Source organism: Natator depressus, chromosome 5 (genome assembly GCF_965152275.1).
Source record: "Natator depressus isolate rNatDep1 chromosome 5, rNatDep2.hap1, whole genome shotgun sequence".
Lineage (NCBI taxonomy): Eukaryota > Metazoa > Chordata > Testudines > Cheloniidae > Natator > Natator depressus.
In genome coordinates, this window is record NC_134238.1 from 128,607,995 (window position 1) to 128,625,833 (window position 17,839).

At 40.5% G+C, this 17,839-nt stretch overlaps 1 protein-coding gene across 1 annotated transcript in view; it reads right to left on the reverse strand.

The window, feature by feature from the left end:
• KCMF1 (potassium channel modulatory factor 1) overlaps positions 1 to 17,839 on the reverse strand; it is a 62,881-nt gene that overhangs the window by 28,815 nt on the left and 16,227 nt on the right. The window contains exon 2 of the mRNA XM_074952152.1: positions 7,596 to 7,763. Coding sequence (XP_074808253.1) covers positions 7,596 to 7,763 — 168 coding nt within the window. The remainder of the gene's footprint in view (positions 1 to 7,595; positions 7,764 to 17,839) is intronic.

Sequence of the window (17,839 nt, forward strand, 5' to 3'; positions counted from 1 at the left end):
ATCATATCCATTGTGAGAGCTGAAAGCAGGGATTATGGTGCCCAGAAACAGAAGTAATCTGTTCAATATTCAGAGATGCAGAACAGGCCACAAAGTTTCCTTTTGGAATAAGAAAACACTAGGAATGAAAGCCCTGAGCCTTCTTAAGGCTCTGGGCTCTCTGAGAACACGTGCAAGTTTTTATGCTCATCTGCATTGCGGAACTTTGCAGGACTAGAGAAATATCGCCACCATTTTGAGTGAAGTTCAAGGTGACCCCATAAACAGCAAAAAGTTGACATAAATAGTAGAAAAATTACAAAAGTTAAACTAAATGTTTTGCGTTTGTACTAAAGCTACCTCTATTATGGTTAGCTTGGCTCTATGGCTACTCCACTAGATGGCCAGAGAGGAGTTCAGGCTGCAGAGGGGGTAATTATACCCTTAGTGCTCAGAATGTGGAGCTCAAGGGATCTGGACTACTGCTTATAAATGGTTAGTGGTTTTATGGTTAGACATGCAACTCCTCCAACAACAGGACTCTGCAGGGCAGTGATGTGAAAGAGTAAACCAGAGTTCTCTTTTTGGTCCTAATAATTTTGCACGTCTAGGAAACTACATAAAGATTTTAGATATAAGAGGTAAACAAAAGGGACAGATTCCAATTTTCAAAAAAATTCAGAAAAATCCAAATGTAATCTTCTTTCCTCCTTAACTAGTCCTATTACTTTCACTTTACTGAGTTCATGAGTTCACAGAGCACGGTGATGTCATTTAAGGTTCAGCACTTCAGCAGGCGGACATGCAAAATATTGTGGAGTCCTATAGGAACTTTGAAATACCATCAATCAAGCTCAAATCAATGGCATTAACAATTGTTTCCTTACATGCTAGTTTGATTACTTCTAACTTTTGGTAGGTCTTCCCAGACAGTGGATAAATATCCATCTACTGACTGAATGACAGGGAACTCCTTCCCTTTCCTCCCTCCCACACAAACAAATTTTATGTCAGACCCATCTATAAGGGCTGCTTCCAGTTTATCAATCCAGTTCCAGAAACTTCCCAAGTAGTAACACTCTGTACACAGATCTTGCAACAAATCATTAAACAAAAACATGAACAGTAAATTAATCAGAAGGGCAAAGTGTAGTGGGAAAAAAAGGGAAGTCCACGCAAAACTCCTCCCACAGGTAGCAGGATGTAAGGGAAAAAATAAGGATATAAGAAATGCTTGCTTGTTACAGCTGCCATCTATAGAACAAACTTCAAAATCAAAGTATTTAAAAACAAGAGGGAGGGAATTGAGTGACCATTCCCAGCTTTTCAGTTGAGCTAACTCAGACCTGGGTATCTGGACCTATCTGAGGTTAGGAAAAAACAAAATCTCCCCTACATGCCACAGCTGTGTCCACACAGTGAAAACTCCAGCAATAGTATCCCATGTCCTGACACAAACAGGGGGAAAGTACTGAGATAAGAGATTCAGCACGAATGCCAAGCTTCCAACCCTCATCCTTCAAGACTGTCTAATGCAGCCCAATCATGAATCTCAGCCCTCCCGTGAGAGATGGGTGGGTCCCAGAGCCCAGGCTCCAGCCCAAGCCCAGAAGTCCACACTGCAGCGAAACAGCCCCGCAGCCCAAGCCCTGAACCTGAGTTGGCTGGCATGGGCCAACCGCAGATGTCTAGTTGCTATGTAGACAGACCATAGGATTGCTTAGACAAAACCAGTCTTGCTATAATGGACTAATGTAAAAAAACAACAAACAAACAGCGTGACATTTTCTTCCCTTTGTCTACTAGTAAGACAACATAATACTTTGTCTGGACTGACCCACAGGACATAGGGGAAATTTACATTTTATTTTCTTTTTCTTAGTTATTTTTCTATGAGTGTTGCAAAGAAACGCGCATGTAAATTAAAATTTTGCCATTGAACAGATACCAGTATGAGGTTAGTTGTCAGATTATTACATTGACATTTGACCCAAAGGATCAAAAAAGTAACTTTCTTCTCACACTTTATTAGCTTTATTAGAATAAGGCAGTGTTATCCCTAAAGACATACTTCCTACTTCACAGCAGAGTTTTTGGCTAAAACCTTCCCCATCCTCGTCTGTCTTCCTCTTACAGACCTAAAGAAGAAACATACATGCCCTTACATCTTTACTCCTCATTATATTTGTGTGTGTGTGTGTGTGTGTGTGTGTGTGTGTGTGTGTGTCCGTCCCCCCACTATCTGTAACAAAAATATTTAGCAATGAAGATTCACCACACCCCCAAATCTAATCTTGTGGCTGGAGAAGGACTTGTCCACTTGATTAATATAAATAATCAAATCCCAAAAGGAACAGACTCTTATTCAACTTGTTTAGGACTGTTCTTAACAGGGTTATTGCCTTTCACTAAAGCTCTGGTGCAAGTACCACTGCTACTAGAGTCATATGCCAACAACTAGATTTAGAACCAGTTGAAGATGTTGCTACTTTCTTCTATACTTATCAGCGATCAATTTCATTCGTGTAGGAGGGTCTCTGGGTACAGCTATGTCCACTGGCAACAGCTAGTATTGTTCAGTATTTTTCTTGTTTTATCAGTTTCTGTTCTTCTGGTTTTAGCTTGGGTAAGCTTCACGCTGAAATCCAGTCACTGAAGCCTGAGACTTCTTAGAGTTTTGTATCTCTAAGGCTTTGTCTACACTACAGCCTATGTTGGCATAATTTGTGTCATTCAGGGGTGTGATGAAACATAAATGTGCACAGTGCTATGTCGGTAGGAGACCTTCTCCCACTGACATAGCTTCTGCTGCTCCCCGAGGTGGTTTTACTATGCCAACAGCATAGAGTGTCTTCACCAGACGTGCTGCATGGGCACAGCTGTGCTGCTGAAGTGCTGCACATATAGACATGGCCTAAGCCTCACATTCTTTAAGCAGAGACACTTAGCATAAACGTTTGTCTCGAAGGTTGGCAGGATTGTTTGGATCTGTTGCCCCATATGCATTCGAGCTGAGATTACTCTTGTGATTGATGTGACAGTTACCCTACAGCTCAGCACAGTTAATGAGAGATCTTCTTGTAGAATTCTATTAAGAATTTATACCTCTCTCTCCGCAAGTCCATTCCCTTGGGTTTAGATGGGGTGGGAGTTGGGTGGAATTAACATGCTTGAAATCACAATGCATCCTGAAAGCTTGGAATTGAGAGCTAGTAAATGGTGGCTAAAAGGTTAGGTCAACCCAGCTATGTCATTCAGGGGTGTGAAAAATTAACACTCCTGAGCAACATAGTTAAACTGACCTAAACCCTGGTGTAGATTGAGCTAAACTGACAGAAGAATGCTTCCATCGACCTAGCTGCCAGCTCTTGAGGAGATGGAATAACTACGCGCTGACGAAGAACCCTTCCCCTGGCACAGACAGTGTCTACACGGAAACACTACAGCTATGTAGACAAGTCCTTGATGGTCGGTGATTCTCTCTTCTGGAATGCCAAAATGAGGAAATATGTCTTGTAACTACTCTATGACCTGTAAGATCTAGTAAGAAGCAGAATTTCTACAATCTAAAAAATAGCCAATAACTACTAGATGTGCACATCCTCCTCCTTTACACAGGTCTAGTGTTATCTTCTGAGACCTCTCAGGAAATAAGAGATTCTTTCAACTGTATCTTTCTGGTCTTTTTTCAAGATCTATGTGATTCCACCTTCTGTTTCAAGTCCTTGCCCTATGCTGGGCCAGCACACAGATGGCTGGACTTGCTCTCAGCATTTTAAGGCTCTGGCGTCCATCAAGCTTCCTTACCAATGTCATCCTGTAAAGACTGAAGAACTACAATACAATTGCCATAGGTGATCAGATCTTCAGCTTCAGAGAGTTCCCCTCTCACTAAAAAGAAGTTCCAGGTTACCTGTGGGACCTCTGAACAGTAAAAGGGACAACCAGACTTTATAAATTTGAACATAGTGAATCAGCACTACTGTCTATCTTATTCAGTTCTGATGCCTCTCATGTGGGCTTCTAGATCATCCTGAGCCTCTGGAGAATCTGGATGATCAGTAAGGTTCCTCCATAAAGGTGTCAGGTGCATAGTCTGCAATACATTAATTTCAAATGCATGAGCAATCCCTGACATCTAAGAGCACCGTATCCAAGTCTTTATTTTTCATTAATGATATGTATGGCTTGTCTGTCAAAAGTTTGAAGTTGTGCAAGACCTTGTGAACATCTCACATGGAAGTGTGACCTAAGACTAGAGCTCTGGACAGGGACTCAGTAGACTTGGGTTTTATTTTCCAGCTCTGCCACTGGCGGTTGGGAAATCTTGGTCAAACCACTTCATTTCTGTGCTTCAGTTCCCCATCTGAAAAACAGTTATAGTACTTTTCTCCTTTGTAAAGCGCTTTCAGATCTATGGATGAAAAATGCTAAGTATCGGTGATGGATCTCCTTCAAAGTCATGCTAATTACCTTTTGAACTCCAACTTGCCAAAAGACCTGAAATTGTATAAAAGATCCTTGGGTCTGATTCTGTCACCTCAGATCTGCTTAAGCTTCACCAGGGGAAGTTTGAGTCGCAAGACCTGACGTCCCAGTTATGCTGGTATGCCCTGAATAGGCTATCTGGACAGTGGACTATAGCTTATGAACTATTTCTGAAAGAACTCTTTGCAACTACAAAGCTCACCATCTCTGCTCTGAATATGCACCTCAATGAATTGAGCGTATGTCTGTATTTATATTGATCTTTTAACCACACTCTCTCTGTGTTGGTTTTTAATAAATTTTAGTGTAGTTAATAAGAATTTGCTATAGTGTGTATTTGGGTAAGATTTGAAACATTGATTAACCTGGGAGGTAATGTGTCCGATCCTTTTATTTTATATGATGAAATAAGATTTTCAGACATCATTGTATTTGACTTAGGTATCTGGATGGAGGTCTGAGGCTGGATCACTTTAAGGGAACTGTGTTGTTTGGACTTCTGAGTAACCAGAAGGTAATAAAGAAGCTGTTTTGTGCTGGTTTGGGGATTCTCTGCCCCATTCTTTGCAGTTCACCTTAACTGAGTGACCTCAGCTGTCCCCCACTAGGACCCTGGTCACAATAAGTGACTGATTTTTTAAAACAACTGTGTTCAAATGTCCCTGAACACAGATCCCAGGAAACAGGCACCAGTTTATTGCTGGGCTACCACCCTGTAACCTTTTCTTCAACAGACATTTTCCCCAGCATCCTTTATTCTTCCATTTCCTGCACGTTCTTCCACTGGCTACAAAGACATTCACTTCTCATGTTTTCTATGCTGCTGCATTTGCAGGCAGAAATGTAGCAGAACTCAGTGCCCCTGAGGCTTTTTTTTTTTTTTTAAATGTGGCTGAACTTTCTCCCCACAGGAGTGTTTTCTTTCCTTCTTTCACCATGCTTCCATTACTTTCTTGCTGGGTGATTTTTCATGTTTAGATAATGGATAACAGCCAAGTGGAATTTCATCAAATTATACAAAATTTACGCTGAAGGTTTAGAACAAGCCTGAAAAAGTTAATCCAAAGAACATGAAAGTACCTCCTTAGCCATATCTGTAGCATTTCAAATATGGTTTGTGACAAAGTTCCTCCTCTGCCTTGGTTGGTCCTGCGCTTATTGGCGGATTTTCTCGCCTCAGAGGTTCACGGCAGCCCTCAGTTTGGCCACTTTCCTGGCTCAAATCTGCCATTTACTCAGTTAGCCTCATCACTGGCCAGCATGGGGAAAGAAAGAAAGAAAGAACAATCCCCGCAGTCTCTGCTGATCCACCTAGTGGATCAGGAAACAGGCCAGAGACCTTCCCCTCTGGTGGAACCCACCGTCCAGTTCTACTCCTCCGGTATCAAGTAGGGAGTTGGAGGGATGGAGGGAACCCGGGCCCACCCTCTATTCCGGGTTCCAGCCCAGGGCCCTGTGGACTGCAGCTGTCTACAGTGGCTCCTGTAACAGCTGCGTGACAGCTACAACTCCCTGGGCTACTTCCCCATGGCCTCCTCCCAACACCTTCTTTATTCTCACCACAGGACCTTCCTCCTGATGTCTGATAATGCTTGTACTTCTCAGTCTTCCAGTAGTACACCTTCTCACTCTCAGCTTCTTGCACCTCTTGCTCACAGCTCCACGCACGCATCACAAACTGAAGTGAGCTCCTTTTTAAACCCAGGTGGCCTGATTAGCCTGCCTTAATTGATTCTAGCAGCTTCTTGATTGGCTGGAGGTGTTCTAATCAGCCCGTCTGCCTCAATTGTTTCCAGAAAGTTCCTGATTGGTCTGGAACCTTCCCTGTTACCTTACTCAGGGAAAAGAGACCTACTTAACCTGGGGCTAATACATCTGCCTTCTACCACTCTTCCTGTAGCCATCTGGCCTGATCCTGTCACAGGTGCTATGGAATCACGATTGTGAAACAAAGGAACGGAAGCCAATCTTTATATTTAATGGTTCTGTACTTAATTAGAATAGTTGTACTCAAGTATATTCCAAGCAAAAGGACTTGATGTTAATTTTCCAGTATTCAGGAGCAACCTAGCATTGCCACTGATGTGTTAACAACCCCAGAGCAACAACCAAAGATAACAGCCCTTCCTATCTCATCTTTGTCACTACATTAATTCTAGCCAGTGACACTTTACAGCCAGGGGTGGCCAACCTGTGGCTCTGAAGCCACATGCGACTCTTCAGAAGTTAATACGTGGCTCCTTGTCTAGGCACCGACTCCGGGACTGGAGCTACAGGCGCCAACCTTCCAATGTGCCAGGAGGTGCTCACTGCTCAACCCCTGGCTCTGCCACAGGCCCTGCCCCTACTCCACCCCTTCCCGCCCCCTCCCCTGAGCCTACCATGCCCTCACTCCTTCCCCTTCCCCCTCAGAGCCTCCTGCATGCCATGAAACAGCTGATCGGGAGGTGTGGGGAGGGCGGGGGAGACGCTGATCAGCGGGGCTGACAGTGGATGGAAGGTGCTGGGAGCGGGGGAGTTGGGGGAGCTGATGAGGGGGGAGACGCTGATCAGCGGGGCTGACAGTGGATGGAAGGTGCTGGGAGCGGGGGAGTTGGGGGAGCTGATGAGGGGGGAGACGCTGATCAGCGGGGCTGACAGTGGATGGAAGGTGCTGGGAGCGGGGGAGTTGGGGGAGCTGATGAGGGGGCTTCTGATATATTACTGTGGCTCTTTGGCAATGTACATTGATAAATTCTGGCTCCTTCTCAGGCTCAGGTTGGCCACCCCTGCTTTACAGCAGAGTATTCACTTTTCCATTTAGCCTTGCTATAACTTGTCATCAAATTCAGTTTGTTTTATGCTGATAGATGTCCTTAACAGATGTACTCAAATATCTAAGCAGATAACTTAAGAGTCAAATGAAGAGAAAGCAGAAATAAAGACTTTCTAAAGAAATAAGTTTCATATGCTGCCACCAAAAACAAGCCTCAGTAGAACGCTTTTAAAAGAAAAAGCTAAATTCTGTAGACTTGTTTTTCAATGATGCTGCTCAAAAGCCCACGTTGATAAATCAGAAAATGACAATACATACTATGCTTAGATATACTTCGAAATAACCACCACAATTTCAATGAGATGTCACTTACCAAAATCTACCCTTGTTAGTATGCACTGCATTGGATGGTCAGTTGTATGCCTTGTTGTCGTTGCACCACTTTCATAACAGGATGCACACAGATCGTAATCGTAGCAAATTAAACACTTGTATCTGCGACCTCGAAAATTTCCTTTTAAACATGCATCGCAGCTGACACCTGTAAACAAAGAAAATTGCTCATAAACAGCGGTAATTGCACTTCGTTTTGAAAGAAAGCAGGCTTGTCTCTATTTGTCCTCCACCTGAACGCAACACCAGAAAAAAAACCGAGGAAGGTTTTATGCAAATAAAACATATTATAGGACTAAGCACATTTACGCCTCAAACATAAAAAGGCACATAGGGTCCAAAATGAAAAGCCTGAATTCTGCAAGTGAAGCACAAGAACACAATCAAATCACTAGCTTACTAACTAGTTAAGACTACAGTAGAACCTCAGAGTTATGAGCTGACAAGTCAACCACACCCCTCATCTGGAACCGCTAGTACACAACCAGGCACTAGCAGAGAGAGAGAAAAAAAATTTAAAAAGCAAATACAGTACAGTACTGTGTTAAACGTAGACTACTAAAAAATAAAGGGAAAGCAGCATTTTTCTTCTGCATAGTAAAGTTTCAAAGCTGTATTAAGTCAATGTTCAGTTGTAAACTTCAGCGAACCACCATAACGTTTTGTTTAGTTATGAACATTTCAGAGTTACGAACAACCTCCATTTCTGAGGTGTTTGTAACTCTGAGGTTCTACTGTACAATCTTTTGTATGTGCTTTTAAATACAGACACAATTTTTTCAGAACACTGCCTGAAATGAAGCATTGACTAAAACAATCTGAAGATGCTAAAAACTATAGTCAAGTGATGCTGTAGCTAGTCCAGAATGCAGGTCTTTTAAAAACTGACAAAATCCTGAATTAAATCATTCTCTGTCTTTTGTGATTTTACTTCCACAATTTTCCGTTTTTTTGATGCAACAGTTTGACAAAATCATATTCACAAAACATATCTGCATAAGCATCTGGATCTCCTATTTCAAAACACTAGGAAAGAAGAAAAAAAGCAGAATTATGTTCCATCAGCCACTTTTCAGTTTCTTCCTTATTCTGAGCTCTAACTTTGTATTCGGGATTAGTCACGCTGGCTATGTCATGGAAAGGTTTCATAGCTTCTCCTAAGCATTTTGTGATGTTATCCACGTGGTTTCAATTTTTTGTTGTTAATTAGATAAAGTCACAGACTGCATCAGGAGTGTCATCTGCTTGTAATCTGTCAAATTTCTAAATTTCCTTCAATTGCTTTTGTAAATTACAGGAGTCTATAGAAAGGAACTAGTGTAAATGTGTGCCATATGTTGATCAAAGTCCTTCTCATGCTCAGTGCAAATTTGTACGTGCTTTTCATAGTCGGCTGCAAGTGCAGACACCCTCTTCCTGGGAGTTCCATCAGGAGTCACTGGGAAAACTGGGACAACCAATCCTATCATCCATAAGAATGATGGTGCCTGCTGACTAACGTTTGAATTTCCAGTCTGTTTTAGAGCTCTGTTAGGTGTTACTCCATGGTCAATCAGGTTTCAATAGCATACTCAACATCTATACATCGGAATTTTAGTACAACGACACTTCAGAAGCTTTTCATCGTCTAAGCAAATGGCAAAGATCTCCTTGTCAGACTTTTCTCTCAAGTGAGGTCTTCAACAACTTAAACAGCATTCTGTGGTTTTCTTTTTAGACTCAGAATCAATAGGACTAAATAGGAATGGATTTCCCTCATATGGATACTTGTAGCCATTATCTGGTCATTTGTTTGACATTATGCATTAGTATGAATAGCGGTTCTTTTAGTTCTTCCTTTAATTTTTCCTTCATTTGCCACATTCTACTAGTGGACTTGTGAATTTAAATCTGCCTGGAAGAGTATATCCATAGGAAAGTGCTTCAATCATTTCTTTAAACTGTTCGTGGCCTGGAACAGTGTTTAAGCGTTTCATCATATCTTATATTTCAATGAAGATGATGGTATCAATGTCTCACTTACAGTATCAAACTCATGAATATTTTGACTTTCTCCTTCAATAGATGAAATCCCATTCAGTGGTAGGTACATTTGATCTCGAAGGAGCTGAAGAAACTTATTTCCTACACTTTTTGAGACAAGCAAGAATCCTTTCAATATCGCTATTTAACTTTTGATAATGTTTACACAATGATTGTGAAAAATCATCTGTTTTCATTACTTTAGTTCACTCAATTGCTTGCTTCCTACCACTTCAGGCACATGCAGTCAGATAAATTTACATCCTGATGTTTGATGATCAGTGAACACTAATGCCAGAGGTTGGTTACTGTCAGTACCTTTAACACTTAGTACAGTTAGAAAGATAACCACCACCTTCAGAGTTCAATACAGTGAAGAGTGAAAAATATATAAAATAGCCAGCTTTACAGAGAACCACATCAAATGCTCTGCCCACGCCTCTAAATTTTAAGCCTAGTCCCTCCAACAGTTCATAATTTCATTCGCTCCTCTTCCTTCAACATTCAATGACAGTTTATTCTACCCACCAGACATGCACCTCCCTCCAATCACCAAACGATTCCACCCATTACTCTTCCCTTGTAGGCTTTTAGACAATTCTGTCACTTTCTTATGTCACAATAAGAACCCTTAAGTTATCACGGTCTTTTTAACCCTTTAGAGTACTCATTCACAGATTTAAGTGGGAAAATAAACTTTCTAGTGTCAAAAACTGTTTTCTTCACAAATATTTCAAAATGACACAGAAGAGAAAGAAAGAACGAACGAACGAACCCACTGGGTATTCTTTCTGGGAAAAATACCTGGGTTTCCCTTAATTGAGAATATAAATGAAAACACAGCTTGAGGGTTATTTTTAAAGCTTTGTTAAAATATTAACTACATACACATTTATGCAGTCAAAAATGTTTATACACCGCATTTTCAAATAGAAAGCTTTGGGACATGCAATGATCCATTCATAAATTTTAACTACAAAATGTATACACTAAAGCTGAAAAAAAAAAAACACTAAAGACTTATATCACATCACTACTACTTGGAATTCTAGGTCCAGAACACAACATGGGCGATAGGATCACCTCTTCTGTTCATTCCCTCTGAAGCACCTGGCACTGACCACTGTCGGAAGACAGGATACTGGGCTAGATGGACCTTTGGTGTGACCCAGTATGACCGTTCTTATGTAATCATTAAATCATCCAAAACACAGATATCTCCACAACTCTGCATGCCAGTATTTCTTCACTTCACTCCAGGTCAGTTATCACCTCATTTTTCTAACACATTGCAACCGATGGTATAACATTACTATTTTTATCTCTCTTAGTTCCATACAAGGATCCTGAGCCGATATTTTTAAAATGAGAACCTAAAGTTAGACACCTAAGCCAATTTACTCACCTAAATAAGAGCTGAATACCCAGAGCTCCCATTAAAACCAGCAGAACCTGCTGGGTGCTCAGCACTTTTGATAATCAGGTTATTTAGGCTCCAAATTATTGACTTGAAGACTCATTCTATGCTCCCATTTTTTAAACTCTTTACCCTGGATTTGGCTCTTCTATGATTATTCCCATTTTTTGGTCAAAGCCTACCACAGAGCAGCCCAAAATCTCACACCGCCAACCCTCTGATATTGCTCAGATCCTCCTGCAAACGATTATCCCCCTCACAGCAACCGCATTCCCTTTCTTGTGTAGGTCTTAAGAAAAGTTTTTCAACCTTTGGAAATCAAAAACCTGGTTGTGCTAGCAGCTTAATTTCTTAGATTTTTTCAATTTTTAATCCCCACAATCTATTAACAGATTTTTGCGCTGCATACTGAAATCAACACTACATCCAGACTACTCTATCTAAAAAATCTTAATGATAATATGACAGGAGAGTGAGCACAGCAGGTCTGTCAGCTTATCTCCTGTGTCCAATCCTTTTCCCCATTTACTTTAAACATTGCAAACAAATTCTCAGAATACAAATTTGACATTTACAGAGAAAATGAGCATGAGGAAGGACCACATTATAAAAGAGGATACTAAGAGGGACAATTCTGTAGACCAGTGGCTCTCAACCAGGGGTACACGCAGAGGTCTTCCCAGGGGTACATCAACTCATCTAGATATTTGCCTAGTTTTACAAGAGGCTACGTAATAAGCACTAGTGAAGTCAGTACAAACTAAAATTTCATAGTGACTTGTTTATACTGCTCTATATACTATACACTGAAATGTAAGTACAATATTTATATTCCAGTTGATTTATAATTATATGGTAAAAATGAGAAAGTCAGCTATTTCACAGTGATAGTGTGCGGTGACACTTCTGTATTTTTATTTCTGATTTTGTAAGCAAGTAGTTTTTAAGTGAGGTGAAACTTGGGGGGTACGCAAGATGAATTGGACTCCTGAAAGGAGTACAGTAATCTGAAAAGGTTGAGAACCACTAGACCATGTATGGCAAGAATCTAGACACTCTGAAAGCAATTCTGATTACGCTGCTTTTGGCAGGTGCCTTAGTGTTAAAGGGCGCTTGATGTAAATGTAAAGCAGGCCCTCTAACATTAATGACTGTTTTTTAAATATACATTTATGAATCTTCACCTGAACTGAAAATTGCCCTCCAGTCTCCTCCATTGTATTCCCCTAATAGCGTTACAGTATGCCCCTTTCAGTGAGACAACTGAAACGTGCTCAAACGCCGATTTTAAAATTGTATTTTCAATGCATTTTATAAATTTATCTTAACAGGAAAGCATTTGTAGATGTTTTTCACTTTCTACTGGGTGGGCTGAGCAAAATGAATAACTTTTTTTTTTAAAATCACTAAGTCCTACTAAATTATTACTAAAATATGAATGTGCAATGAGAGCAGGTCCAAAGAAATACTTACATTCCAGTTTGGAACGATACCTACACTTCATGAGCACATACCTCTACCCTCCTAGTCAATTCTCTGTGCTTAAAGGCAAAGGAAAACAATTCAACTCAATTCCCCTCTTAGTCTTACGGCTGGGATCTTTGAATCAGATTCTTTTAACTTCTGAGACCCTAGTCTCAACCTCTTGTTACTGTTTTCAGAATCAGAATTTGTTCTAGTCTATTCTTACCTCTCTTCTCTCCCTTCTGCTTTATTTCCCACCCCTGTCCTTTTGACAAGCCAATGGAAATAGGACTGTCTTTTTTTAATACAGGATAGCTCCACTAGAGGGTAGCAGTGTGCTAAAAGCCTAAGACAGTACTTTTAATTGATTAAACAGCAGTCCTAAACCCTTTTTTGGTAATATTTTACCTCACTAGCAATCCTCTCAGTTCATAAAAGGTTAAGGTTTCTTGATATCTATTAATAATACTAACGTAAAACAAATTTTTTTTTAATGAGACAAATCGGAACATACATACTAGCATCCATGGACAAAATTCTCTCTCCTTCAGTATAAAGAACGCAGTATTTTCACGTTAAGTTTTTGCTTATTGATGCATGAAAACACTTTACACAAGAAATTACTACACAAATATTTTAGCATAGATATTTTAGATGAAAAACTATGCTCAGGCTTAAAGTATTTTTAAAATGCCACTTTCACATGTGTGTCTGTAGATTCCTCTCCTCCAAATCAAATGAGTCATAAGTAAAATTCCTTCTTCTTTTATGGAATTCTTTCTATTAGGAATTAACCTACAGAAGCAACACTCATAACAGGAGAGCTAAGTAGTATTTAATTGATGAGACTGAAGTGAGCATCTGATCCGATTTCAACAGAGGAAGAAAATACAGGATAAAAGTATGGCTCAAATGCCACTTGACTACCTTGCAAATTTGGGGTTTGAAAATATATATTTTTACAGAGACAAGCTGCTGAGGCTGCCACACATCTTGTAGAATGACCTGAAGTTCTCTCTGAGAATAAAGAATAACTACTCTGGATACACAGAAATAGCCACTTGGCCTGTCTCTGAATGACCAGACTCCCCCTTTGAGTTCTCTCCAAATGCAATGAACAACCACGATGAGCTATGAAAAAAGCTTAGTCCTGCCCAGATAAATGTGACCTATTTCACATTCAGTGTATGTAGCCAAGCCTCATCCAACAAAGCATGAGATCTCAAAGTGTAAGATTGGAAGGGCAATAGTCTATGTGAGATGAAATTTGTAGACCAATTTGGCTAACAATCTCTTAGATTAAACAGAAGTGGCTTATTTTTATGAAATACTGCAAAGCAGGACAGAAGGCGTCTGAATTTCACCTACCTGTCTGGCCAAAATAGGAGTAACCAGAAAAGTCACTTTAAAAAGAAATATAGTTTACACCCAAAATGGTTCTTGAGTTTATTTAAAACCAAATTCAAATTCCATGAAGCAGTGAGATGTCTAATCTGAAGGTATACATACAAAATCCCTTTAAGTAAATGCTTCTGCAGTAAATGTGTAAAGACAAATTTTTCATTCACACAAGTGTGGTAAACCACAATTAGCTCCAAGTACACTTGAATACTGGGGATGGTTAACAGATTTTTTTAGGGAAAGTAACAGTTTCAAAAGAAAAGGTAGATAGCATACTCAAGGTAATCCATCCCTACAAAAAAACAAATTAAAAGACGTGCCCGTTTCAATGGGCATGACTCCAAAAAAACCAAAATGAAAAAGAAGCTAGCAGGATTCCAATAGCACCTTCTAGACTTCCTTGAGGCAAATTACATTATCTAAAGTTAAGAACCTAGGTAGGATTCCAAGTAGCCAGGTGCAGCAATTCTGTATCTGGGTGAAGTAGCAAAGTTTGAGGTCACAGCTAAAAAGGAAAGATCCCTCCCAGTGTGATGGTGTAAATATCATACTGGATGAGAATAAGGCAGGACTGTAAAACTCATACGAGCTACTTGTCATGTCATACACAATGTGAAATAAAGGGGAAAAAGCGTACAGCTTCACAATGGAAATGGAATGGATTCAGTAGAGCAGTGATACCCAAACTTTCCATCTCATGTAGCCCCTTACCAGTAATGGAACGTGTCCACGCTCCCTCGGGCCAGGAGCAGAGCCACAGACAGGGGCCAAAAGTGGGGGCTGGCAGCCAAGCTGCAGCCAGGAGTGAGGGCCTTCCCTTCTTTAGAATGAAGATGCTCATTTACACCAGCTTTACTTCATGAGTTACATGGGGTGCTGGACAAATTTACCTGACATCTACTAACCTAACAACTAAGACTGAGCGCTTCAAAAGGCAAGTTGGGCAGCCAAATCCCTTTGAAATTCAATGGGAGCTGGTCACCTACCTCCCTCAGGCCCCTTTGACTATCACAGCGTCAGCCTACAAACCAGAGTTTTTAAAAAAAATAGCTGTGCTGGGCTTGCTCCCTCAAAGCCACAACCCTACAACATAAAAGGAAAAACACAGTCTGTACTGCATTTAAATGTTACATTCTGGAGAATATTGTAGGCCTGGCTGGTAGCACCTATTACCCTGATAGGGCCTTTTAAAGAGAAGTGTTTTTATTTGCTTATAACATCACCAAATGTTAGCCACTGGGCTGAAATTTCCCATGCTAGATAATATCTGCCTCAGGCCCAAGGGTTGTTTTTTTTTTTTTTTTTTTTGGAAAATTGTAGCCAAAACAATTCAGCCATGTCAGAGAACTAGACTAGAGAAAAACAGGTAGGTTTACAGTGTTAAAAACAATTCTGGTAACCTTTTCTTTGAAAAGCTCTAGCAAAATCAAGCACTCCAAAGTTAGAAAATGCCAGAATTAAGGTTGTCCATGCAATCTTAATTCGGCCCACTTATGCACATGTGATAGAAATGGGACCATGTAATTAAAGTCTATTTTTTACAAAGGACTCTCCCCGCAACACAGGATGGACCCACTCTGAGGATGAATCAGGGTTGTGTAGTAAAGGAGAACATAAGAACAGACCATTGGTCTGACACAGTATTGTCATCTAGCCCAGTATGCTGTCTTTCGACAATGGCCAATGCCAGACAGTTTAGAGGGAATGAACAGAACAGGGCAATTATCAAGTGATCCATTTCCTGTCATACAGTCCCAACATCTGACAGTAAGAGGCTTAGGAACAACCAGAGCATGGGGTTGCATCCTTGACTATCTTGGCTAATAGCCATTAATGAATCTATCCTCCAAGAATTTAACTAATTCTTTTTTGAACCCAGTTATACTTTTGCCCTTCAAAACATCCCCTGGTAACAAGTTCCACAGAGCTAACTGTGTGTTGTGTGAAGAAGTACTTCCTTTTGTTTGTTTCAAACCTGCTACCTATTAATTTCAAAAGGGTGACCCCTAGTTCTTGTGTTATGTGAAGAGGTAAAGAACATTTCCCTATTCACTTTCTCCATATCATTCATGATTTTATAGACGTCTATCATATCCCCCCTTAGCTGTCTCTTTTCCAAGCAGAAAAGTCCCAGTCTTTTTAATCTCTCCTCACATGGAAGCTCTTCTAGACCCCTAACCATTTGTTGAGCCCTTCTCTGTATCTTTTCCTATTCTAATATCTCTTTTTTGAGCATGCAGTATTCAATACCATAGATTTACACAGTGGCATTTACTGTCTTATCTCTCTCTTTCCTAATGGTTCCTAACATTCTGTTAGCTTTTTTTGACTGCCACTGCATATTGAGAAGATATTTTCAGAGAACAGGAGAGTGTGGTTTGGAGAACCCATGCTTCATTTGTGGCAGAAGTTGGAAGATGTGTAGTGAATGAGGCATGGAACTGCAGGAAGACAAAGGAGGCTCTTGGATTTTATCAGTGTCAGAGTTGCCAGGTCACTTAAAACCAAACTTTTCTCAATGGTCATTCATGTTCCTCATTTTCTGGGTGCCTGCCTTGCTACCCTGGGGTCTGACTTAGAATCATAGAATATCAGGGTTGGAAGGGACCCCAGAAGGTCATCTAGTCCAACCCCCTGCTTGAAGCAGGACCAATTCCCAGTTAAATCATCCCAGCCAGGGCTTTGTCAAGCCTGACCTTAAAAACCTCTAAGGAAGGAGATTCTACCACCTCCCTAGGTAACGCATTCCAGTGTTTCACCACCCTCTTAGTGAAAAAGTTTTTCCTAAAAGTTTTTTTCCTAAGAGTGCTGAGCACTCTTAGCTGCAAATGGAGTCAATGGGAGCCGTGATTTGAACATATAATGAAGTGCTGTATGATGCTAAATACTCAGAAAAATCAGCTCCTGGTTGTCTCAAATTGAGCATCCAAAATTAGTGGATACTTTTGGCCATAATCTCTCTGTGCCCCAGTTCCCCATCTGTAAAATGAGGCTATCATCCCGCTCAGCTCACAGGAGTGTTATGAAAATAAATGCATTATTGTTGTGAAGCAATCAAATACTATAGTGATGAGCATCACAGAAAAGCCCATGAGGAAATTCATAATTCTTTCTTCAGAGCAGGTTTTGAATAGTGCGCTGTGGCCTGGGGCCACACACTGAACAATGAGAAAGCAAAAATATTGAATAGCTGCTCACTAAGTGAGCACTATCCATCCTGTGCGCTAAATGAAGCATGGGTCCTATGGAAAAATTATCTGTGATCATGTAATTAAAGACAGTATCATAAAACATACACTGAAGGAAAACAAAGTAAGCTTGTACAGGCAACCTTAATGCTGGCATTTCCTAATTTTGGAGTGCTTGGCTCTGCAACCTTAATGTTTTAGCAGAGTTTTTGTGTGTAATTAAATGGAAGCCGTCTGACAGTGTACCTACTAGGGCTGGCCAAAGAGCAGAAAAACATTAAAATACATTAGATTAATTACATATGTATTTTATCCAACAATGTGTTTGCCAAAGGCCATGACGGGCTCCACAGTTGGTTAAATAATACAAAAAACAGTATTTGTCAAATAAAATCAACTAATGCATTCACTGTGTACTTTTTACCAATTCTACTTATGACGGCTCTCATTTTTGTACCTTCCCAGCTTAACTCTGATTTTCTTTCCTAATGCAGATCATGGGGTCTCTTTTCTTCAGTTGTTTTCAGTCTGTTTCTTCTTTTCTCTCTTCCCACCCCCACCCCCCCAAGCACAGCCCGAAGACATTCATCTAATTTACTCCTGTAGCAGGCCACAACACTGCCAAAGCAATGGTAGCTGCTCTCCCTAGAACCACCTGAGAGAGTAATGCAACATAACAGGGGAACCTCTTTAAAGGCTCACTTGAATCTTACATATTCTTCTAACTCAAGA